This window comes from Homarus americanus, unplaced genomic scaffold (assembly GCF_018991925.1).
Source record: "Homarus americanus isolate GMGI-L3 unplaced genomic scaffold, GMGI_Hamer_2.0 scaffold57980, whole genome shotgun sequence".
Taxonomy (NCBI): Eukaryota; Metazoa; Arthropoda; class Malacostraca; order Decapoda; family Nephropidae; genus Homarus; species Homarus americanus.
The window spans coordinates 9,872,277-9,900,077 of NW_024716703.1; the positions used below are offsets into that span (position 1 = coordinate 9,872,277).

At 39.5% G+C, this 27,801-nt stretch overlaps 1 protein-coding gene across 1 annotated transcript in view; it reads right to left on the minus strand.

Moving 5' to 3' along the window:
• LOC121858278 overlaps positions 1–16,589 on the minus strand; it is a 127,465-nt gene extending 110,876 nt beyond the window's left edge. Inside the window, exon 1 of the mRNA XM_042354588.1 lies at positions 16,450–16,589. Within this exon, the coding sequence (XP_042210522.1) occupies positions 16,450–16,496 (47 nt within the window). The 5' untranslated portion in view covers positions 16,497–16,589. The remainder of the gene's footprint in view (positions 1–16,449) is intronic.
• Between the last annotated feature and the right edge of the window lie 11,212 nt (positions 16,590–27,801).

Genomic DNA, 27,801 nt, shown 5'->3' on the forward strand with positions numbered 1-27,801 from the left:
GAATATCTCCAAGGCTACATGCAGGACTTTTGTAGATTTAAAAGGGGCCTTTGATATGGCAAATAAAAAGTTATACTTGAGGAGATACTTAATTTAGGGTTTTTTGGGAAGTTGCTGAAATGGTTTGTGGATTACTTGAGTAACAGAATGGCTAGAGTATGGTTTCATGGTTGGTACTTAGAAGAAAGAGAGATGGAGTTGAGGACTCCACAGGGAGGTGTACTTAGCCCCACTCTTTTTAACATATTGATGAACATAATGGCTCGCTACGAATTTCCTGGAGACACACAGGTTGTAATACTTGCCAATGATATACTTTTACAGTGTAAGGGTATGAGAAATATGCAAGAGGCTTTAGATGCATTGAGTACTCTTTGTTGTAGAATGGGCCTTGTAATTAACAATTAAAAACCTAAATATCATGTCAGAAATTATGAACAAGGGGATTTATTTTTTAATGGATTAAGGCTAGAAAAGGATAATTTTTACAAATTCCTTGGTATGTAAATTTGGCATGAGTCCAACAGTAAAGTACGTGAGAGAATGTATGTAAAGGACGTTTAAGACCTTTAAGAGTTTTGGCGTGGAAGGGAAATGGCGCAGGTATTCCTATTTTATCAGTACTATACGTTCAGTTATTGACTATGCAGCTCCCATCCTTATAATGTACAGTAAGAAAGTCATTCAAAAGCTTGAAGTGATACATAACGAGGCCATGACAACGGAACACTAGAACTGAAATAATTAGAATGGAGTTCGATTTACCAAGTATAGAACATAGAATAAATGAACTTGCTGCAGCCGCTACTCTTAGGACCATTAGGAGAGGAAGGGATAATAGGCTGTCCCGTACAATAATGTGCTTAAATGAAAGAACATATCTTGGCAATGTGTCCAAGTATGCAAGGCTACTGTATAATATTATGATGGAGTATGGAGTAGATAAATATTTCATATCATTATGAATTTATTTAAGGTTAAGAACTTTAGACCATAGCAGGAAGGATGCATGCAGTAAATATTTAACAGCTTGAGGGAAAAAAAAGATCGGCATCCTAGTTATTTACGAAATGAAATTTTAAAGAAAAATAAATAGTTTTCTCAGGCGAAATACTGCACATATATAGTGTGATGGACCAGTATTAAGTAACAGTCAAGCGTGATGTGGTGTTTTTATGAGGGATTAATTTATCAATGAGTGTTATGCAGATGAAACAGTTTGTAAAAGAAATAGTACCAACACTTCTTCCACGCTGGCTGAACTACACGCAATTTGTGAAGGACTCCAGGTTGCGATTGAGAAAAGTAAAGAACATATATTTTTGATGATAGTAAAAGGGCATTGGAAACCTTGCAGAGTATAAATCCATAAATCTCTGTAAGTTTCATATTGTTAATATCTGTAAACGACTGGTCATAGTAATGCAAGAAATGGAATGTACTGTGCACTGGTGCAGTGTGTATGGATTCCATCACATGTGGAATTATTTTAATTGAAATGGCTGATAAATTGGCCAAAAATGCTGCAGAAAAGATGTATATAGATATTGTTACCAGTGTAAGTATTAGAACGATAAACAGGGAAATGTCAAGAAAAGAGACGAATGTCGTGCCATATGTAGCGAGAGTTTTCAGTATTATTTGCATGTTTTACAAAACACAAGTGTAACTTACGGAACTAACTTACCATCTGCTGACACTGTTATAATGAGACTAAGATTGGGATACAAATATTACTGGCAGATAAGTGGAGGGGCGGGTCAACCTTGTCAACGGTGTCATCTTAGGGATGCACATACTCGACAACATTATGAATTAGGATGTGAAAAAATCCAACCATACAGGAACAGTGAGATGAATACTTTAAAGAAACAAGTTTGTTGGATGATTAATAATGGAAAGATTAAAATAACTCTTGCAATGCATACAAATTTTGCTGCAAGGTTTATGGCCTTTAACTTTGTATAAGATTACATTATCTGTTCTTGTAATGTAGTACAGTATTCATGTCAAAATTAACTATTTCATTTGTGTAAAAATAATTACTGTGTTGTTATAACATTTATAACTTTTTTTAACCCCCAGAAGGGGATGGTAAAGGTCAGGGTGGGAGTAGTATACTACCCTGTCCTTTTGATTTAATATTTTTTTATTTTCAATAAAGTATTTCAATTTAATTTTTAATTTCAATTTCTGTTCATGAAATCATAGTAATGTTATATTCCTATTTGGCAAGGCATCCCCTGGGCTGAAATAGTGTCTAAGGTGCATAAATCAGCGTGGTTACTCATGACGTTACTGGTTTTGTATATGGTATCACAATTCATCCTATTTCAATACATTATGTAAAGAATAGATGGTATACTGCAGATATCATGGTGATTGTGAGGTGCAAGAAGAAAGAACGAAAGGTGCAACTCACAATCAGAAATACCAACCGAACCGAGACTGCTGTGCACTTGTTATTGTGTTCATTTCCAAATACATCAGGCTCAGGGGACCAATACTTTTTTGGGAGAGTGTACTGTACACTCGGTAAAAAAAAAAATCTTTCAGAAACATATCCAGCAGAGATATAAAAAGATGTCTCCACCACCACCTCGCTACCTTGATTATGTATTATCTCAGTAGGTAGTAGGTAGGAGGCAGCTATCAAACAGGGAGGTACTACTGCCCAGGAAGATATTGGAAGCATAATATATTGTCTAATGGTAGACCCTGCTGCCATATGGCATCACAAAATTTGTGACTAAGTCCCAGGTTCCTGATCTGACTTTCTGCCTCATTTTCACACAATTGCAGGGTCTCAATTGTTTCTCTTACTTTGACAACACAACACAACATACATATATCGTTTCTCACTATGATTTTTTTTTCCATTTTTGTATTTCTTTATGGTTCTTTATTATTATTATTACAGTGTTGTTAATGTTATTATTATCATTATTATTTTATTATTACTATGATTATTATTATTATTATTATTATTATTATTATTATTATTATTATTATTATTATTTTTATTATTATTATTATTATTATTATTATTATTATTATTATTATTATTATTATTATTATTATTATTATTATTATTATTATTATTATTATTATTGTTATTATTATTATTATTATTACATTTTCGCCCCCAAGGCCCGATGTGGCACAGTGACCTGTGCCCGGGTGGGCTATTCCCCGTAAAATGAAGAAAAACAAAAGTAGCTCCCACTAAAGTCTCTCCCAGCCCCTCCATGTTCCCTTTAATTGAAACATATTCAGAAAATGGCTCTTCAAATCTGGTCGCTTTGTGTGTGTGTGTGTGTGTGTGTGTGTGTGTGTGTGTGTGTGTGTGTGTGTGTGTGTGTGTGTGTGTGTGTGTGTGTGTGTGTGTGTGTGTGTGTGTGTGTGTGTGTTTGTGTGTGTGTGTGTGTGTTTTTAGTTGTACAGTCTCAAGGCCCTGACCTCTAGCACTGACCTGGTCAATCTGCGTCACACACACACTACATCCTTGACCACCGGAGGGAAAAGACGTATCAGGCCCTGCTCCTGCTGCCAGCTGCCCCCCTCGGCTATCTTCGACCATTTCCCAAGTCCCTATCCCCGGCCCATCCTCACCACCGGGTTATCAACATAATCAAAAGTGACAATTTCGTTTCGGAAAGAAGTGGGATCAGTGTTTAACAGTGATTAGCAGTGTTTAAGCCAGTTAATTCAGCACTAGACAGTACCAACGAGAGCAGTGACCTACCAGTGAGATAAGCATCCTTGGAAACCAACCACCATCATCTGACCAAGCGATGTTAATCACTCCACCCTGGGAACAAAGGTGGACCGGCTTTACACCCGACTATGAGAAAACACAACACTATCTAGCGGAGAGTGAGGTACTGTGACACCACTCCACACCATCCTGTGTCTCCACGACCACGTAAGGTCCTTCACGTTAACACCCGAGGACTAGTTACTGCACCACGTGAACACCACACCACCCGGTGTCTCCTTGACCACGTGAGGTCCTTCATATCAACACCTATGGACGAGTTATTGAACCATGTGGCAAGAGACCAGCCCGGGCCATCAACTGGAAACTATAATAATTTGAATGTTCAATTCATGTTCCTTCTCCTTTTAGTAATGAAAACTTTTGTTATACGACCCACCTATCCCATGTATTTGTATGTAATAAATTATTTTTGTCTAATGTATATTTTCAGCCTTCGGGCTGCAGAACTTTTTCAATAAACCGTTAATTATTATTATTTTTTTTATCACACACACACACACACACACACACACACACACACACACACACACACACACACACACACACACACACACACACTGCATAGCCTCTTCACTAAATCTTTGTATGTTCTGATCACATGTTCCATGCCTCACTGTCACTGACAGGTCTGACACATAGCACGATGACAGCTCAACGACAATCTACATTAAACACATAACCAGTGCAGCGATTCCTTCCTGTGAATAATAATTCTTCCTTTAGTCTCTACATTATGCTATTATTATAAGTGGCCTCTCTCACTTTGTCGCTCATTCATACGCTAAATCTACTGTAATAACAAAAGCAGAATTTTATATTGTATTTTTTTTTTACGTTTCCCTTTTTGGTTCCTATAACGCTTTGTGCTGCGCCTCAGCCATGATACAAAGAGGTGGTCATTAAAAAATAGTTAGGTACTTCTTTGACTATCTCTCTCTCTCTTACATATTCTTTTGACACCTCTCTCTCTCTCTCTCTCTCTCTCTCTCTCTCTCTCTCTTTCTCTCTCTCTCTCTCTCCCTACTTAGCTTTCAGTGAATTTGAATCTCTCTCTACTTTCTATTTATCTCAATACTTATATATTTTTCTCTCTTTCTGTCTGTCTCCACCATCACTATGTTTACCTCCACTCAGCAGGAATCTTGTTAAACAGCCATTCAACGACGTGCAAGGCTCATTTGCATATATGACGTGATGACTGGCCATTTGTCCAACTTCTGAACTGCTACATGAAGTTTTCTCAAAAGATTAAAGAAGGAGCAGAAAAAAAATTCCGGCCAAAGTTGCTGGTGAAAAGAATCATTTTCCTTAATTAGCAGTTTTAGAGATAGAGAGAGAGAGAGGCAAAATGATCTTAAATAGGTTCGCATGTTTCCAACTGTTGTTGAAAAAAATAAAATAACTGTAATAGTAAGTCGACTATTCTCCTTAAGAAAACAACAAGACGAGAGACCACCTAGCCTCGTCATCTGTCTAACCAAACTCCTCCGCTGAGAAAATCAATCGTCCCTAGCAGCTCCTTCTAAGTTCTCGATACAGATAAGAAAACCAGGTGTTGCTGTGAGCCATTTTTGGGGAGAGAAAGTGGGCGAAAAGTTGCGAAAGTTGTGTTGTTGTTTTTTTTTTTCGTCTGAAAATTTCACAGTCACAAAGGCTTAGGTAAACTTGGGTCTTGTGGACTGGCGTTGTTTTCCAAGATAAATATTTGTCTTGGGGTGTATATCCGTAACCGAGGCCCCGTGCTGCTGCTGCTACTGCTGCTGCTGCTACTGCTGCTGCTGCTACTGCTGCTGCTGCTGCTGCTGCTGCTACTGCCGCTGTAGCTGCCGCTGCCGCCGCCGCCTCTGCTGCTCCATCTCTCGTATCTCTTATCTTTTTTCTATCTCTTTGATTCTCTTTTTTTAAAACCATAATATAGTAGACAAAAATTTATATTTATAAAGAATGCCTAGCATAACCAAACCTAACCTAACCTAACCTAACCTAACCTAACCTAACCTAACCAAACCTAACCGAACCAAACCTAACCTAACCTAACCTAACCTAACCAAACCTAACCTAACCTAACATAATCTAACCTACTATAGGGATAATTTAGATATCTTATGATGGTAAACGACGTCTTAAGTGAAAATGTGTAAATTTTACCACAAACAAAGTAATTCCCATTAACTTGTAGCAATGAAATAAAAAATTATCCCTATATTAAAAAAACGTCATTTGCTTTTCACACACACACACACACACACTACTACTACTACTTTGCTGTCACTCGGAATCGAGTATGACGATCATACAGCTATGACACAAAGATAAGAGTGGATGTCACCTACGTTGGTGAGTTCTACAGCGATTAAAGAGGCCGATGCGGGACCGGCAGCGTCGTTCACAGACGTTGCTCACATAAAGGACTGCATCTAGTGCGGAAGGGGCGGCTGTAACGTCTTTCCGACGTTGGAACTTGTCTGCCTCAGTATGGAGTTGGGTAAATCGAAACCATTGGCACCTTCTCGTGTGGTGCTCCTCTAAGCGTTACGATGTGAAGTAATCGTCTCCCAGGTGAGGGGTCGATTTGGCACTTTTTCAGGTTTGTCTTAAGACTATCCTTATACCCTTTCAGCTTCCCGCCAGCATTACGTATACTATTCGTCAGGTGACTGTAAAGTAGCTGCTTTGGCAGTCTACTGTCGTCCATGCGGGTAACATGGCCAGTCCAGCGTAGTTGTTCATGGAAAATGGTAGCCTTGATGCTCCTACAGTTAGTGTCAGTGAGAATACTGGCATTTGTTCTCCTGTTTTCCCAGTGAACTCGGAGGATGGAACATAGACTATGTTGGTGATAGTTTTCAAGTACCTTGAGGTGCCCCCTGTATGTGGCCCATTTCTCGCTATCATATAGCAGGGTGGGGAGGACCACTGTTCGATATAAGTGAAACTTTGTAGATAATTTCAGCTCCCTACAGCTGAAGACACAGGTAGAAGTCTGCCAAAGGCTTGAAATGCATCTCTGATCTGATGTTGAATCTCTCCATCAATGTCTGCAGTGGTGGACAGGTGGAAGCCGAGATACCGAAAGTAGGTAGCATTAGAGAGGGTAGTACTGTTAAGTTGGATGGATTGTGGAGGTTGGCTGAACCAGTGGCAGGCTGAAAGAGAATCTGAGATTTACGTGACTTAACCTCAAGGTCGAAGTGTGCATACGCATCTGCGCATGTGTTCAGAATCACCTGTAGGTCGCGTTCAGCGTGAAAGACAAGGGTGAGTTCGACTGCATATTGAAGTTCAGTAATGGAAGCTACCAACACGTTTGTTCCTGCCTGGAGTCGTCTTATGTTTAAAAGACCCTTCATCGGATAAATTGGCACTGGCATGAGTAAAGAAGGCAGGCAAGGCAATAATAGAAAAGAGAGTTGTTGCCAGTAAGCATCCTTGTTTTACCTCCGTTTGGAAGGGGAAGAACTCAGACTGGGCGCCACTGTGCAGGACACTGCCGTTCATGCCATCATGGAGTTGCCTCACAATGGCGATGAATTTTGGTGGGCAGCCAAAACGGCTTGGTTACGATGATGAAGGCAATGTACTGGTCCTGACACTGTTCTCTGCACTTTTCCTTTATCTGGCGGGCAGTAAAGATCATGTCAATGGTGCCACCTGATAGTCTAAAGCCACATTGAGATTCTGGGAGGAAGTTTCCCACCTCAGGAAGAAGTCTGTTTAGGAGAACTCGGTGATAATCTTGCCAGCTACGGACAGCAGAGAGATCCGCTATAGTTGCCACATTCTGACTGGTCTCCCTTGTTCTTATAAATATTGATGATGGAAGCGTCTTTAAGAGCTTGGGGGATTTCCCATATATTCTCCAGGAGAGAGTGGAGATGGCTGGTAAGCAGAGGTCCTCCTGCTTTATAAACCTCGGCTGGGATTCCATCAGGCCCTGACGCTTTGGTATTTTTCATCTGTTTGATGGCAATAGCTAACTCATCCAGGGATGACGGATACCTGAGGTGGGTCAGCTCTGGATGCTGAGTGACCTGCTGGGTAGTAAGGACATCCACAACGGTGTTACGTTTGAGCAGTGAATGTTAGTGACCTTTCCAGCACTGAAGGATGCCTTCTTTGTCTTTAATTAGGGAGTTACCGTTGGATGAGCGGAGGCGGGCTGCGCCACGAGTGATTGGCCCATAAAATGTTTTCGTGGAATTGAAAAATTTGCGCATCTTGTGCTGATTTGAATGGTTTTGTGTTTCTCATGCTTAATTTTTAAACCAGTCATTCTCTAGATAGCGAAGTTTGCGTTGGGCCTCCACTTTCTTCTTTGGTCCGAGACTGAGGGTTGTTCTGCCAGTCAGCTAAAGCAGCACGTTTTTCGTCGACGTGTACATTGATTTCTGGGTCATTTTCATCAAACCAGTCCTGGTGTATTCTTTCGATCTGACCGAGGGTCTCTCTGAAGGTTTTTGTCATGAGTGTCGAGAATATCCCATTCGGCAATGGGATTTGGGTTGTTTGGTGTCGGGTTGTTTATCAGCCCATGTTCGAGCAGCTCTCTGAAAACATGTGCTACCGCCGGATCCTCCAGACGCTTAGTGTTAAAACCTCTTCTGGAGGCTTGCTGCCTTCGCCTGTTTTGGGCAACATGAAGTGAGAGCTTGGCTCTGACGAGCCGATGATCAGTGTCGCAGTGGTCCGAGCCATGCAGCCATGCGTGGCTCGGGTAATGAGGACATCTCGGCGATCTCTTTCTCTGGCACTGATGTAGTCAATGAGTGTCAGTGCTTGGATTGTAGGTGTTGCCACGTACACCTGAACTTGTCGGCCTGCCTAAAAAAGGTATAAGTGATCGTGAGGTTGTGTGCAACTCACTTGCTAGGGAGGAATAGGCCATTGGGATCACACTTGCCCAGTCCATTTCTCCCTATGGTTCCCTGCCAAATGTTAGCATCTCTTCCAACTCTGGCATTGAAGTCACCAAGAAGCACCACCTTATTTTCTCTGGAGGAGAGGTTAACACTTTGTTGAGGTCGGCGTAAAAGGCCTCCGTGATGTCATCCTCTGCATCAAGTGTTGGAGCGTATGCACTGATGAAAATGGCATGACGTGAGTGATTCAGTGGGACTCGTGAGGAATGCACCTGTTTAGGATGTGTTGGTGGATGGTAAAGCCAACTCCATAAATGCTTTTTCTCTCTGCAGCAGGATTACCCTTCCAGAAGAAGGTATAGCCAGACCCCCGTTCTGTGAATCGACCCTCGTCTGGGAGCTGGGACCTACTAATGGCTAGTATGTCCATGTTATACCTAGCCAGCCAGCGGTTCTTCTTTCAGGACGATCATTTGTATTAGCATCCAGAAGGGTCCTGACATTCCATGCAGTGACCATAAGAGATTGCATAGTTTGTTTTTGTTTTGATCTGTGATTATGATTGTGCTTTAGACCGCATAAGGCTGACCTTACTGGGTGAGGTTGCCCAATCAGGTTGGTTCTTTAGGCAGGCTATGTTTAGGGCACCTTTTCTAGCCCCCTCCCCATCTAGGATGAGCAAATTGGCTCCTCGAAAGAGCTGCTCAATCGCACAGAAGGAACTGGATTGCACTGCTCCCTTGATCCCAGTGCATGAGCGACCATCTTATCTGTGCCGCCATGTGCAGAGTTGTGACTAGAGACTCCCGGCAGTCATCTCTGCTTGTCCCCGTCGCCACTCGTCCGTCGCCATAGGACTTTTGAGGGTATAGGGGTTTTGATGATGACGAGGAGCATGATGAGCTGGTTGATGGCTGTGCGTGAGTTGATTTATGTGGTGAGGCAGGAGCGCAGTCTGCAACCACACATCTTGGCTCTCAATTTTTTCCTGATCCATCATGCATTGCCTTCGTCCGCCGGTGTTGTCGTTGGGTTCCCATGTTGGTCAACTCTTCCGCCAATACTGCCATTGTGGTCTTGTTGGAGCTCTGTAAGCATGTCTGCCTGATGCCGGGCTCCACTGCAGATTTTTCGTTCTGGGTTTACTCCCATAGCTTTACACATACCAAGATTAATCTGCAAGGCAGCGGGGCAGTGGTTGGTAGGCGCCAGGGCGCGTCCACATGCCAGTGGGCATGTGCACCGACCCTCTGGGGCCGACTACTACTCCGAGATCCCCTGCTGGTCTAGCCTGGGCCCACGAGGCATCTAGTTACCGTGTGTTGCCACGAGGAGGCACAGCAGGAGACTTGATGGTGAAGAGGCTGTGTACTGGCAGGGGAGGACTTATGCAAGTTACTTCCCTGTTCGCCAGGAAGGCTAGCCAGCGGCAGTAGCTGAAAGCGAGAGGAAGTAAGCAGTGCTTGCACCTTAACACTAACATAATGCTGCCACACTAGACGCATTACACCACCCTGTGTGTGCGCTCACACACACACACACACACACACACACACACGCATACACGTTTCCCCAATATCCTGTTTTCGTAAGTTGGTCTTTTGTAGGCACAGCAGACCAGATGGAGCTACGGCAAAAGATATTTTTGTATTTCTGCTTGTCTTTCTTTCCTTTACCAGTATTTTGTAATCTTTCTTAGTTCTATCACATCCTCTCAGTAATTCCTTCCTTCCTTATCGTTATTTTCCTTCTTTCCTTATTGTCATTTCCCTTACTTTGAGTCCAGTTCTTTGTGTGTTTCATTTTTATCTTTATTTATCAAACTATTCTCATTCCCTTTATTCCCATCTCATTGATTTTGATTTTGCCGCTTGCAGCGGCTACTTTATTGTGCACCCCACACTCATCCTGTGAGCGGTAGCGCAAAAGGATTACAGAGTAGGGTTTACAAAGGGTCATAATAATTAACCCCCGTTGTCAGGTTATTATGGCACTGAAATTTACACAGTATTTCATTTACATTATTTGTTTAGTTCTATACATAAAGGGTAACTTATTCACAAATGCGTGAGAACAGGCGTGTGAGGCAGTATGTCTGGCCTCACACTTTGTTATTCACATTTACGTGGGAGGTATTCAAGCACATTGCGTATTTGGTTCTGTACATGAGAATTGATATAGTTACTAAGTGCAAAAAAGTGGATACAATCTTAATATGTCGGCTATCTTGCCATTAGAGATGAAGTGTTGTGCCATTTCACACACAGTGTGCTTGGACCTGTCCCTAAAAGGTTCTATCTTCACACAGTCGAGGACGTAGTGTTCAAGTGTGTGGCCATATGTATGGCCACACACTTTACATTTAGTTTTGTTTACATCTGCTTGAGGAACATACTGCCAAAGGTACTTATATCCTAACCTTAATCTAGCGGTTACAACATCTTGTAATCTAGTGATCTTGTTACTTGCTCCATATACATGTTTCACTTGATACATCTCATCATGGTAACCTATGGATCGACTAGTGCCTGTTTGCACTTGTCTACTTGCGTCAAACTCATCAATAAGTTCTTTCCTAATTACAGTTTTAAGGGTTCTTTTGACAGACCCAAATTGTATTCAACGGTGTCTTTGTTAGACGCGAGTTTGGCGAGGGCATCAACTCTGTCATGTTTTATGAGGCCTATGTGAGAGGGGATCCACAACAGTTTGACCCTGACACCCCGGTCAACAAGGCACGCATATTTGTGTCTGGCTTCAGAGAAAGAGCGTGACAACCTGAGTCGAGGGTACCAAGGGCAAGTAGTGTCCACCGCGGCTCTCTGATATTTTATTTCTTAATTCCAAGACTGTTATAGTTTCCCCTATTTCCACTTTTTTTTCGTTTATTTCCCTCGCTTCTGTATTTTCCGTTCTTTTCTTGACTCCTTAATTTCCATCTCACTCTTCTCCTATTTATCTCTTTCTCTTTTCTTGACTTTCATATTTTTCTCATCTTCTTTATATCCACCCATAGTCTGTTTATTTTCCCTCTTATTTATTTTCTATTCTTTTGTCTCTTTTATCTCCATCTCGTTAGTCTCGTACTTCTCAAAGTGAGTTTCGATGCCAAGAAATGAGGTCCCGATGGTAACCTGTTGCCACCTGTGAGCGATATTTCTTTGTCAAATTTAACCTCCGAGATGGAAAAATCTTGCAAGGGCTTGAAGGTATGAAGTAATATGTCTCTGTCTGTCTGCATGTCTGAAAGTCTGAATCTTTCTCTCTATCACCCTTTCTCTCTTTCTTTCTTCACTACATCTTGAAATAAAATGAGACACAAGGAGAAGATTATCGATTTGCGGTCTTCAGCAGTTGGAACACTCTCTCTCTCTCACTACGCGTGCGTATCTTTCTACCCGTATATTGTTTCTCTCGCTCTCTTTTGGTTTTGGTCGTGGAGGGTGGGACCCCAATAAGCAGTGTGTCACAGGTCTTAGGGGTAATGATGTGGACATGAGTGAAGATACGAATCTACAGACGGCCGCTGAGCTGGACGTACATATGAGCCCTTGTACGTCCTTGTACTCTGGTGTACGCCTTTGTTAAAGTATTGTGGTTGGTTGTGTTGACTCGTAACTCGGGGGTGTTGTTGCTGGCAGGGTGGGGGGCACCTGGGGGTAAGCTGTGGGTTGTACTGCATCTAGGAACAGTATAAAGGTGTATCACTGTACAGCAGGGATACGTGTCTCTACATTTAGGTGAAGAATGTGTATATTTATGGTAATTATACTTGTTCTTGTTAAGTATGGAGAAAACTCTTTGATGTATGGAATTATTGGATAGATTATCTCTGAATATATATATATATATATATATATATATATATATATATATATATATATATATATATATATATATATATATATATATATATATATATATATATAAAGAACCACTACTTTTCGTTCAGTTAAAAACAAAAACAGAAACTTCTCGTCTGGTCCATAGAAGCGATGAAATGTTTAACCATAAGGAAAATAAACAAACCTTCTCGTCAGATCTCACAGCCGTATACAGTCTCCATACTGTTTACACAACTTTGGTGCAACATCTGTAGACACTGACGGTGTGAACGGTGCAGACGATTGTGTCTTAGTACAACTTCCGACGACGGTCTGTACTATTGTGGCACTAGAGTACATCTGTAGACATCACGGTTATTGAGAAATGTTAGAACTGATATTAAAAACAAATTTCTGTGGACCACGACTATAATGGAGCCACAGTGTGCGAGGTAACATGATATACACAGTTATATGTGTTATATATATCGATGAAAAATTTAGTTTCAGGAAAGCTTATATCAATGCCAATATCAATTTGATATATAATTGTTATCATTGTTTGTGTTAGCTGGTGACCACATTTGAGTTGGTTCATGTTCATTGAAATCAATGCAGTTTAACGAAGAGCATCACTCCAATAAACACCTAGCGTTTTCCAGGTGCACTTTACTGACCTTCTGCACCAACAGTCTGAAAATGATCAGTCTACGTTCCGGTCATCACCTCAAATGTTCACTCACACAGGTACCAAACTCGTGTTTCGTGAATAAATTGGTTAGGTTGAGAAGAAGAACACGAAACAAACCTGAGATAATGTGATCCATACTCGGTTGTGAACAAGGCAAAAATAATGTGAATAGGAATGTGCATTTTTTTCATTCGAGTTAACACGAAAAATAATTACCATCAGATGATCGCAGGATAAAAACTTTGCCCCAAATTGCTGTTGTATAAAGTATAAGCATTGAAACTCTTTCCGTTATCGAATGTCATAGATATCCACAACAAGAAAGTTATATACTGGAATAAATTGCGGTAAATGCTGCCTGGGCTGACTCACGCAACCTTAAGGCGATAGTAATAAATCTGATACTCCCTTTTGTTATTTATTTTGCTCAAAACTATATTTTTTCTAATGTAGAAAAAATACGTTATTCATATATATATATATATATATATATATATATATATATATATATATATATATATATATATATATATATATATATATGCTGATAACCACAAGGAAACAAGAAAACACGAAGTTCCCAAGCGTTTTCGTGTAATTACTTAAGATAAATATTACGCTAGTTAACAAAATCACAAGAGACGTAAGGCATCTTAACAATGTGGGAGACCATTTTAAACTGAGTGAATGTCAACACATAAAAAAAGAATGTTTATTTAACCATGTTGTGTACCATCGACCTCGAGGAAGTCAGGTGTTGCTACAATAAGCTACGAGCCCCCGCTAGTTAGGTACTGAAGCTATCACACTTCGACGTGAAAAAAGTCAGATATTGAGCTAACTACACTACAGTATATCACATATAAAAGCTACTGATGCTTCCAAGAAGTCACTCTTAGTCACTCGAGTCCATAACGAGTCAATTCCAATGTGAAACGAATCAGATACATTATTAGCACTTTGCGTTAATGCTTAGGTATTCTGAATATCGATACACGAAGCGGTTTATAACTGGAGTTTAAAGTGTATCCTGATATTACTACTTTACTATAGTATTATCGCAAGCAATCCATAAAGCAATGAGGAAGCTGAACGGGCACCTGGAACTTACTACTTGAAGGTGAAAATATAACAATTGTAGTTCACGTGACGCTGTTGCATGAATCCATTTTCATTTATTATATTTTTATTATTGGTATTATCTATACTAGTCTGAGAGGTCATAATATACGAGTCTACGCGTGGTTATAAAACATAAATATGTTAATAAAATTAAGTGAGATTATTGCTGCTACTATGACATATAACGTTAGTAAATTTGTATGCTATTATTATTATTAGTAGTAGTAGTAGTATTAGTAGTAGTAGTTGTCGTAGTGGTAGTAGTGATAGTAAATTAAAACGTTATTGCTATTAAATATCTGGGAATCCCAACACAGGAGCATCACCACCGGCAACTGAGGAGTCAACATTGTATTATCTGTCACTAACCACACTGGACCACAAACGCTATCGTGTTGCCCCCCTTCTCCCCACATGAATCTGACCTATATATGAATATGATGCATTCTTTGTGTACGAACCTCTGTCCTGTATGGCAGTGGAAAGTGACATTACCCACATGAATCTGACTGACGTATATGTATGTATGTATGCGTGTGTGTATGTATATGTACATGTACATGTGTATGTATATATGTATATGTATGTATATGTGTGTGTGTGTGTGTGTGTTTACATATATGTATATGTACTGTCAATGAATATGATGCAACTCTTTGTGTACGAACCTCTGTCCTGCATGGCAGTGAATAGTGACATTACCCATATGAATCTGACCTCTATACATTTATAGTTGTTAATGAATATGATGTATTTCTTTGTGTATGAACCTCTGTCCTGCGTGGCAGTGAGAAGTGATACGACCCTCAGTGTCAAGACCTGACTGAATTACTCAGAATAGGCAAACTGTACTACAAGCTCTGCCAATAAATTTGTAAACTAAAAAAAAAAACCTTCTCTCTCTCTCTCTCTCCCCACCAGACTATCGAATCACAATAATCCCGCAACTCGAGTAATGACGACCAACCTATATTCTTAGACCTGTTCATTATAACTTAATAGGGAGTCTGAACAAAATTTATTATCGCAAAAAAGAAACTTACTGTCTATGTATCAAACTGATATAGAATTAAAGGCCATAAATTTAGACAGGCAGAGACAAAAAACAACAATAACTCAGAGAGGACAGGAGGAAAGCACTGTCGAAAAACTGTCCGTAGACGGGTTGTGGAGCAGAGCAGATGGGTGTATTGGTCTATAGGTTGTACGCAATAGGGCTTGGAGACCATCTGCGGAACAACCTGGATTAACAATACGGCGAAACGCTTAGATTAACCTTAGGAATACTGCAAAAATACAGTCACTCAAAAAAACTTTCTTTACAAAATTGCGTCGAAAAAATATTACACAACAGACGAAGATTTTAGCAACCTACCAAGACAACAGGAGTCGCAGTGTTTATTCTGAATTTCATCGACCCCCAAGTTGAGACAAGTGACTGTACACGTAACTGCTTGGGTAGGTTCAACTCAAAGATACCACACTTTATTGATGTGTTGAAAAATACCTTAGAACGTTCGCGTGAATATACATGATTAGGATAGAACACATCTGTGAAAGCACCCGCGCAACTGTTCAATTAGAAACCATAAATGAACACACTGAATGACATGAACAGATTAAATGAACAACAGAACACCTAAGTGATTATTTTAAGCAATTTTTGTTCATAGATACATCAAAACACTCATATGTACACCCAAACGTTATAACAAAGACCCTGTGTGAATGTATTAAACACAAATTAAACCACATTTGAAATCTCGCCACATTGAACAAAACATATTGCAGAATCAAACACACACAACCACACACAAACACAACCAAACTGAAACACAACCAAACACAAACACAGCCACACACAGACACAACCACACACAAACACAACCAAACTCAAACACAACCAAACACAAACAGAGCCACACACGCAGACACAACCACACACAAACACAACCAAACTCCAACACAACCAAACACAAACTCAACCAAACACAAACACAACCAAATATAATTACAACCGCACACAGACATAACCAAACAAGACACAACCAAACATAATCACATCCAAACAAAAACACAGACACAACCAAACAGAGATACACAACGAAACACAAACACACAATCAAACACACTCACAACCAAACATAGACACACAACTAACAATTAACCTACCTGTATACCGGAATAGTATTGCTTGCTCGGTACCAAAGAACCAACATTGCTTGGTCGTCTGGTAGTTTGGGGTCGAGTGGACAAGGTAGTTCTACTCTGCGTCTCGCCACCACCCATACTGAATGTGTCGATCCTGGTGAAGAAGAAGAAGAAACATCATTATTAGATTATTCATACCGGGGCAGTTGCTTGTGTTTGTAAATATGTTCCCTTTGACAATCCCCAAGGCTCTAAAGATCAACTAACAACTCAAAACGTCGGAAATAGGATATCAAATTATTTTTCGGTGATTTCTCTATTCCGGGATTGTGGGATACAACCACTCCTTGTTCCGGAATACCAGGATTTCCCGGTTTACTTACAGGAAGAGATGTATGAGCAAATAAAAAAAATCCTAATATGCGGTTCACAGTTCACAACTTCACACTGTAATACTAAGGCACGAAAATTAATATATATTGTAAACTTTATTGAAAAAAAGTTTTTTAATATAGCACCTGAGTACAAAGTAATAATACGAGTAGTTTACGGGGTAAAAACAGGAAGAACTTGACCAGAATTATTATATTTTCTGTACTAAAATATTTTATTGTTTGTAGACAGCTTTATAAAAATCGGAAAATCCCGGGATTTCTGGGACTTGTCTCGGGATTTAATTTAATGATTTACCGTCCATGATGAAACCAAAGTAAGAAAGAAAACCAACCAGCGTGACTTGGTATGATACTCGAATGCAGTTTTAGTTATTAATTGCAATTGGTTAACAAATACTGTGATACTATAGGTAAAAGTTATTGAGTTACTAATAAATAATAATAATAATAATAATTAACGGTTTATTGAAAAAATTCTGCAGCCCGAAGGCTGAAAATATACATTGGACATAAATGACTTATTACATACATTGGTGCTTTAACAAAAGCCTTCATTAGAGAAAGGTAAAGGAACATACAGTGAACATACAGATTAATGTAGGTGTTGAACAAGAAACTCGTAGAGTAGTAACTCCCTCCCAGATGGTGTTAGGAGGAACTCACATGGTGTAGTAGTTCCCTCAGATGGTGTTATGAGGGACCTGGCGTGGTGTAGTAATTCCCTCGCAGATGGTGTTATGAGGGGCCTCACGTGGTGTAGTAATTCCCTCACAGATGGTGTTATGAGGGACCTCACGTGGTGTAGTAATTACCTCACAGATGGTGTTATGAGGGGCCTGACGTGGTGTAGTAATTCCCTCACAGATGGTGTTATGAGGGACCTCACGTGATGTAGTAATTCCCTCACAGATGGCGTTATGAGGGACTTGACGTGGTGTAGTAATTCCCTCACATATGGTGTTATGAGGGACATGTGGTGTAGTAATTCCCTCACAGATGGTGTTATATGAGTGAGGTGTGGTCTTAGGCCTTCCTATCGTAGACGGATTAACACATCTCTGGTTGTTGTTGGGTCTCACGGGCCGTTATCACTGGGTACCTGGGACCTCACTGTGTGAAGGTTAACTTGGGTACGACTGTTACTGTTGAGTTGTTCTCACTGACTTAAGCTGTTCACCGCTGTTCACCTCTGTTTAACACTGGTTCCGTTCCTTTCCTAAATGAAATTGTAACTTCTGGCGAGAACTTGTTGATATTCCGGTGGGGAGGAGGGTTCAGGGGAGGGGGTTGGTATGGGCCAACTTAACAGTTGACCTGGCTGCTCCGAGAGGAGCGCCAGGTACGTCTTGACCCTTCGGTGGTCAAGGATGTAATGTAGGTGTGTTACCGTGAGTGTCTTAGCAGTACAGAGCGCTACAGATTGCAGGAATATGTCCTCACTTCCATGTCGGGTAATATTTGATTACCTCACTAGAGACAGAGAGATACATACAGAATACGTTATCGTAAAGCTAACACAATAATAAGCGTGAGAGAAAAAATGATGTGTGTGAGAGAGAATAAGAGGAGAAAACAAAGAGAATCCCTCAACACCAAAGAGAATCCCTCAACACTGTTCCTCCACACACCTACACCCCCTCATAACTCTCTCGTCAACATTATATATCTAACTCACAGATAAACTTGCACTATACTTACGTCAGGCATCATAGAATTAAGGCTTTGTTTACCTCCAAGGAATGATATAATAAAGTGGGTGGTTGAGTAGTTAGTGTGGCACAAAATTTGCGTCACTGGGTAATAAATAGCCTCTTCACTACGGTACTAGGACTATACATATCACCTCTGTGTCTCTCTCTGTTTGTCAACAATATATTTATAAATCATATTCTCCGAGTTGGGTAAAATTTCGTCGACACTTTGGTTGCTGGCAAAAGAGGAGTTTGTATAGTTTTGAAGAGCTTAGGTGAAAGGTTAGTGTCACAAGTCAAAGCTAAAGTTCCGGACTGAGGTTCTGTTGCATCTAAAACCTAACCTAACCTTACCTTAAGTAACCTAACCTACCAGTATACTGTACAGTATGTTGCCTAAAACCTAACCTAACCTAACCTAACCTAACCTAACCTTGCCTTACGTAACCTAACCTACCAGTATACTGTACAGTATGTTGCCTAAAACCTAACCTAACCTAACCTAATCTTACCTAGCCTAAAACCATACTGTGAAACATTAAATTATGAACAGCAATATTACCGTTAAATTTTGTTTATAGATCAGTGAGCGAAAATGTGTTGCATACTTCGCAGAGTTGGTTTCTAAACTGTCCCAAAATATGTGAAAGCAACGTAGCGATAATTGCGAAGTACAATTCACTTTGTTGTTGATCATGCAAGTTGAATTCATATTAATTCATGTGAAATGTTGATGAAGCTCGGGTATGCGATTATGCTTGATAACTGTTTGGTGAAAAATAGTAATACTAATAAAGATGATAATGATAATAATAATAATAATAATAATAATAATAATAATAATAATAATAATAATAATAATAATGATAATAATAATAATAATAATAATAATAATAATAAAAATAATAATAATAATAATAATAATAATAATAATAATAATAATAATAATAATAATAATAATAATAATAATAATAATAATAAATTAAAATAATAATAGTAACTAACAATAACAATAATAATCATAATTTTTCTTAGTATAATTCATCTTGTTAAATATTACATCTTATTATTTATTTACACGTATTAAAGAATCATTTATGTTATACACTAGGGTGTGTCATAGGAGGGAAGATCAGCTAAAACTAATGGCCCATCACTTTTTTGGTAGATTTTAGTGTATATAAACAGAAAATAATTTCAGTTTCAATATTTTGCAACCTTTTGCTAGGTAAATGTTAGCGTGAAATTTATCGAAAATCTAACGTACAGCTGCATTAGTGCATTACAATTAAATAGTGAACATTGCTTTCTGACTTCATTCTTTAACAACCCAAGTAACAATATTTTTTTCTGTTTCATATTCTGATGCATTTATAAGTTGATAATATTTGCGATGGCTGCTTGTGTCAGGACGAGGAACTAAAAATCCAGCCATCTCAGTCACTATCTTGGGTCTGGGAGAGAGCTCCTGAAGTCGGAGTTGCCTACATTGAGAGATGCTTTGAGATACGGTGTTTTAATCAGGCAAATCAGTGAAAAGAACCAAAGAACTTACACAAACAAAGACATTGCCAGTGATATGACCAAAGCTGTCTTGGCACAGTACACTCTGGCTAACGCTCAGTTCAAGCCTCCAGTCATAACAAGTCAGAAGAAGATTAGTGAGAGACTGCTAGCCAGTTGGGAAAAGGCAAGAGATATCTCTCTTGGGAGAGGAAAACTTGCAGTTAAGGACAGCTTTGCCAAGCAACTGGACCAGTTATTTGACATAATTACTTGCAAGTGCCCAATTGTTCTCTGTCCTGAGTTTGGATGCGATCGTGACTGTAAATCCGAGGCCCACATCTCCTGTATTTGCAAGCGTGAACTGAAGATTCCTGTGATCGAACTGGCATTTGTCAAAGCACAGAGAGAAGACTGGCAGTATAGGGGCTCTCATGATTTCTAGCCAAGATAATCCGGAGTCCAAGAGACAGGAGGCTGCCACAGAGAGGCAGAAGAGGAGAAGAGTTGCCGAGGAAAAGAGACTTGAGAAGGCCCAGAGTGAGGTAAAAAAGGCCGATGATTGGAGTCAAGCTGATTCAGAGTGCTGACCAGGAGAATGGTGACTTTGTCCCTAACCCAGAAAATAATGATCCCAAACCTTCCAGGCATAAGATTCGAAATAGGAAAGATATCCCGAGCATAGCTCTGGCCAGCATGCGACACCACACTGGTCTCAGAGAAACTGCAGAGATAGCAACAGCTGCCTGGATTGACGGGTGGTTTGATAACACCTGATGATGTCTACACTAAGGATACATCATAACAAAGTAAGGAGAGCTCAGGAGAAACTTGTCAGTAACCCAGAAAAGGAGTTTGATAAGGGATAAGAGAAAATGGAATCAATTGTTTGTTCTTGATGGGAGAAGGATGACACTAAAGTTTTCATGAAAGTTGGAGATTCTGACAAGTTGTTCCCGGCCATGGTGAAGGAGGAACACTACTCCTGCTGCAGTGAACCAGGAGGGAAGTATTTGTGGCATTTCACTCCAGAGAAAGATGACATCAGGAAACCAGCTGAGATAGTGGCAGATAACATTGTGAACTGGCTCAGAGAGAGGAACGTAGACCAGACCCTGCAGGCCATTGGAGGGGACAGCACCAACACGAACACAGGGTGGCAAGGGGGGTCATACAATGGATAGAGCGGAAGATTGGGAGGAAGCTGGTCTGGATTGTTTGTGACCTCCACACCAACGAGTTGCCACTCAGACATCTGATCCAGGAGCTGATGGCAAGACTCTTTCAAACAACAGATGGTCTGGTCTCTTGGCAAGATGCTGGACTCTGCCACCGAGTTAGAAATAAATCCGAAGCGGAAAAATCACAGTTGGCCTCCACTGCTGAGCTTGGCATACTGTCATTGGGACGACCTGGAGTATCGACCAGTACTATGGTTACATGATTTGCAGTGCCATCAAAACTGGGGTCATGCCTGATAGACTTGCTTACCTGTAGATAGGTCCAGTCTCACATTCTAGGTGGCTCACAACGGCTCTCAGGTTCTGTAGAATTTGGGTCGGTCATCATAAACTGAAAGGGAACCAGCTTCACAACCTGAGACTTATTGTCCAATTCATCGTGAGTGTCTACTTGCCAAATTGGTTCAACACCAAGGTCAAGTCATCGTCCTCCGAAGGTCCGAGGCATGTTCTCTTCCAGCTTGAGCTCCTGAGGAGTCAGCCAAGGAAGGTTGTTCAGATTGGTGGAGCAGACTGTGAGGAGATCTTCCTGGTATGCTCATCCCGAGACAGTTCTGCAGACAATGCTCTGCAGTAAGGATGAGGAGGAGAGAAGAGTGGCAGTCAAAAGATCTTGGATATGAAACTTATGAGAGGATCTGGGCATGACGAATCAGCTGGTGACGATTCCTTCAGGGTCAGGAAGACTCCTGAAGTCAATCTAGGTGCCAAGACCCTCACTGATCTCATAGATCTGGATAACATCCAGGCTGGCAGTGAGCCCCCTCTTACCTGCAGCCTCACCAATGTTCAAGTCAGAGCTTTCATGGACAACCCCATGCATGTCCCTGCCTGGCCCTCGCACACCCAGAGTATAGAGCGTTGTGTACAGCAAGTGAGCGAGGCCAGCAGTCACGTGTACAGCCAGGAGAGGAGGGAAGGCTACATCCGAGCTCAGGTGGTCAGCAGGGAGGTGATGAGTAGAAACAGAAGCAAGAAAGACATGTTCTCTATGGTGTGCAGCAACACCGGGTCGTAGTAGTAAAACCGGTTTTTGTATTTGATGATTTTGTTTTCTAAAGGAATATTAAATTTAATAAATGTGTCAAGATCATTCGTTTCACTATTCTGGATCATTTCCATCCTAATAAATTAACCTGATACATTTACTTTACTTTAAATAAGCTATTTAGTGGTGTTGGTAAAAGGGTGGGAATACTGAATTTTCATAAGATTTCAAGTTAAAATTTACCTAGCAAAAACTGAAAACTTTTCAAATCTGAAGATATCACATGATTCTGCACATAGAACTACATCATTAATACCATGGGCCGATTTTTCAAACTCAAAAAAAAAAATTCGCCTCCGTATGACACACCCTAGTTATACACACAACCAACGTTACATACACAGAGACGAAATAGATAAAGAATCATCTTGAAATGTCATTATTATAACACTGACATACAAGAGCAGCAGCAGCAGCCGGCCTACCAACACACCACGATAACCATAGGAATATATCTTAACTCTTTGCTCAATGTTTACGGGAAGCAATAGTTAGGAGCTCCCACAGTAATCAACTTAAGACCAGTATCAGATCACTGGTTCTAGGGCCAGGAAGCAGCCAAGTTACCACAACACTACGTCTAAATATTATAGGTCAGGCAGTTTGGCCCTGGTGTGAGCAAGGGGTTATTAAGTACTATATTGGGGTGTTTATTGTGCTGTACAAATTGGTTCTATAACATCACTTTTCCTTCATTTCCTTCACTTCCTTCCTTCATTCTTTTCCTTTTTTCCTATTTGTTTTTCTTTTTTTCTTTATTTCCTTCTTTTTTCTCTTCATTTTTGTCTACCATTTCGTCTTCTTCATTGTATCCTTTCATTCATTCATTCATTCATTCATTCTTTCTTTCTATCCATCTTTCCTTCTTTCTTTGTAAATAAATTTTGAGGAAATTGCTTAAATTTCGAGAGTAAAATAATCATTTTCGAGTCGGTTTTACTGCACTATTGCAAGTAACGTAATAAAAAAAATTATTATCCTGTAAATTTTGAGAGTCCATTCTGCAGTAGGTATGTAAATTAATTTTTAATTAATTTATTTTGGGATAATGATACCTCTAGTTGTCAGTTCCAGAAACTTTGTAAACTTCAGCAACAAATCAACTTTACTTACCAATACCATCTGCATAAAAAACAAAATTTGCTCTAAATTTTAAATGAATGAAATCCACAAGCCAGAGATTATAAAGACAGTTTTTTTAAGTTTGTGAAAAGACTCAGAAAATTATAATTTAAAAATGTAGTGTTGATGAGGAAGAGAATTGTGTAAAATGATTTCCAGTATTTTTGTAAGTTAAGAGACTATAACCAAGTGATATTTAACTCTATTGATTCCTGGGAGGTAATGCTTACTACTCTCCTCAACTCTGGCCAAAAGCATCCTCATGTCTCTTCAACTTCAGGTGTTTCTTTGTCTCTGATTCAAACTTTTTTTTTCTTTTCTTTATGTTATCCTTTTGTTTCTATTGTTGTTACTTACCACTTCAAGCTACATTTTATTATCTCATTCTATTCTGTCTTCTGTTAATCATAATTTTATTTACCTGCCCGACAAAAGTTATTGCAAAAAGTTTTTTTTTTTTCGCTTTTGATTAGAATTTTCTGTTTTTACTTTCCGTGATTCTCATGGCATCCCTCCTCCTTTTGCTAGCTACGTCATTTTAAAGTACTATTTTTAAAGGGGGAGGGAGAGAGAGAGAGAGAGAGAGAGAGAGAGAGAGAGAGAGAGAGAGAGCATCTATAGTTTCAATGTCCTTTTCTACGATCCTCGACTATTATTCCAAGTGCCCTTTCTCTCCATCTCACCTATTCCCACATTTACCCATTCTTTTCGTACATTTTCTGTACTGTTATTTATTATGAGTGTTCGTTGTATGATAATAATGGTAAGCATAATGCATGACAAATTACTTTCAGTTGCTCTTATAAATATTTCACATCATGGAAGTACACACAAATGTTTTTGATATTTAAACTCGCTGGCGAAAGGTGTCCATCAACTGTTCTATCTTGTTTTAACTCTCTCGCTTTATAGCACAGCAGGACAAACTAAGGTAATAAAACCTAGAACTAGACATTCATCATCGTTATTGATCAGAATGCTGAGGTTACTAAGTTCCTAACTTCACCAGGTAGTAGGTAGTAGGTAGGCAGCTACCAAACAGGGAGGTACTACCGCCTGGGAAGATATTAGAAGCATAATGTATTCTCTAATGGTAGACCCTGCTGCCATATGGCATCATAAAAATTGTGACCAAGTCCCAGGTTGCTGATCTGACTTTCAGCCTCATTTACACACATTTGCAGGGTCTCAATTGTTTCTCTTACTATTGCCAACACAACATACTGTACATATATTGTTTCTCACTTTTGATTTTTTTTTCACTTTTGTATTTTTTATCATTATTATTATTACAGTGTTATTATTATTATCATTATTAATTTATTATTTTATTTTATTTTTTTTTATTTTTTATTATAAATTTTATTTACTATGAATTATTATTATTATTATTATTATTATTATTATTATTATTATTATTATTATTATTATTATTATTATTATTATTATTATTATTATTATTATTATTATTATTATTATTATTATTATTATTATTATTATTATTATTATTATTATTATTATTATTATTATTATTATTATTATTATTATTATTATTATTATTATTATTATTATTATTATTATTATTATTATTATTACAACATTTTCTCCCCTAGGCACCGAACTGGCCCAGTGACCTGTGCCCGGGTAGGTTAATCCCGTAAAATAAAGAGAGAAAAAAAGGGACATATCAGAGGACAAAAGAAGGCCTTATAACATTGAATATACAGTATATATATATACTGTATATATATATATATATATATATATATATATATATATATATATATATATATATATATATATATATATATATATATATATATATATATTATATATGTGTGTGTGTGTGTAATATTCAGACATTTTAATGTGATATTTAGAGACATTAGAACAAAAACGACCTATCTGCTGAACAGCAAAACATAAGTAAGCCAGGCTGAAGCACCCACGCCTCGTGGCGAGTTAAAACAAAGACCTCTAAGCAATGCCATCAGTCAGAGGGTGGAAGCATTTTGAACTAGGCCTATGGAAATTTAAATGTACTTTATCGAATTAATGTAGACACGACTCATGAAGTTAAGGGATAATTATAAAATTTAAAGTTATTGTGGATAGTTTCCCAGTCTAAATATGTTACGTGGGTCCCCAAAAAAGTATTAGAAATACGCGAAAGATGACGTCATGGGTGGCAGGCGAGCGCCCCGAGATGGACGTCTACTACGCATTCTGCCAAGGAAAACGAACACGTGGCCTCGTTACTTCCCGCTCGCGTTTCATCCTTGTTGCAAGTAAGTTTTTATTCTATCTCCGACAGTGTTTAGATAGGGCGGAGTAGAATTTAGCAGTAGTTAACAAAGTGCTCCTTTTGCAGGGTTACAAGAACCCACTTGGTCGGTGATGGTTGGTTGGTGGTTAGTGGTGGTTTGGAAGATATAGCTGGCAACGCATGAGGCGAACAGGTGTCTCTGACGATTAACTACGGGGACCAGCAGCCGCACTTTGGTCGGTGGTCGATCTGGTTCATCAAATCTCCCCTCCTTGGTTCATACAACACCACATTCTTCAGTCAGTCAGTGAAAAATCTTATTAACGGGAAAGTAGAACCCCTCCCTCAGCTGGGCAGGGTTCACCCGGTTGTACTTTGAGCTGGCCGAACTAGGCGGGCTGAGGGTCGCTCTCTTCCTGTCCATGAAGTACTGGGAGTAAACTGAGTGCAGACTGAGTGAATGGAAGGTCACACGCTGAGACCGGGAGTTCTAGTGGTTACATAGAGACATTCATCTCCCCAGTATTGGGTGTATGTGATTAAAATAACCAAATCCAGGTGTGTAATCAACGCTCCTCATGGTTGACTGCACACTTGGGACGTAAGGGTTCGTCTTCAAAAGTTGGTGAAAGGCTGTAACACCTTTAGGTATGGGTGTATTCTGAGCATATGTGTGAAGCATGTTACGGGTGATGGTGGTGAAATGTGATTAGAATAGCCAAGTCCAGGTGTGAGATCAACGTTCCTCATGGTTGATTGCACACGTGGGACGTAGGAGTTTCTCTTCAAAAGTTTGTGAAAGGCTGTAACACTTTAAAGTACGGGTGCATTCTGAACCTATGTGTGAAGCATGTTACGGGTGTTGGTGGAGAAATACACTCATGACTCCTGAAACCTAGAGAGACTAATGAAAAGAACAGCGGAGCACCCACCTATCTGATGGGCTCATGAGTGATTTTCTCGGTTTCTTGTAAATGCCTGCCACTTGGCAGGTTAGTAGTTACAACCTTCGGGTTCTGGGTAGTTAGAACAGTTAGGATTATAGTATTTTGTGGGTCATCCCAGACAGGCTATGAGTGATCCATGTTCTTGTGAAGTATGACTGAATCGGGATTTCTATTCCTCAGTGATTGCTATAATCGGTGCAAGCAATATTTTTTTTTATGTTTTAGTGCCACTAAGTGATGTAGGATGTACGAAGGAAGTGTTTCAGATGAGTTCCTCGTTCTGGTGTATGTAGTACTGCTGTATTAGTAGTTCTTTTCAGATGCAATTAATATCTTATAATAATTTTTATGATGCCACGTATACTTTTGTTTCACATTGTAGTGTTGTAAGCCACGCTAAGAAGTACGCTAGTGCATTTGTTCAGTTATTGAATCCGTCTGTAGTGTTGGAGGGAGTAGAAGTGTTATCTTTTACACATGCGTCTCATTAACCCCAATCACAGGTACTAGCTATTCCACGGTTTCGGAAAATACTTTTATTAATTGTGTTTGTGCTGGTTCGGGTTTTCTTTGAGGGGCGCTTCCACTGCATTACCATCCACTATAACTAAAACAAAACCAATAACTAGTCTCAGTAGTGAAATATTCCAACCAGTTATATATATATATATATATATATATATATACCAAAATACGCATTACTTACAAGTAATGAGAGAGAACTTCCACCGAAAGTCTATTGGTCTTTTACACATACACACACACACACACACATACACACACACACATACACACATGCAAACCTAACTCTGCAGCAGGTCTCTTCACCTTTCCTTCCCAGGCTCTTGCGCTTTTATACCTTTCCTCTCTCTTACTTTCCTCTATCCCTTCCTCTATTAGACTGACTGTAATTTCAGTAAAACAGGAACACCCAGGCATTTTCGTGACAAAGTCGGCAAACCTACTTTTCTAAAGGATTAGAATGTGCTGAAACAATTTCTTGAATTTGGCCAGCTTAACCATGCCCCGTTGTCCCATGACAACCAATAGAAAAATATGGCTGACGTTAAGACTGAAAAATAAATATTTCGATATTCTCAAAAAAAAAAAAAAAATGCTGTGACACTCAATTGTTTTTTGTCTGCAATCAAGCTTCCTTA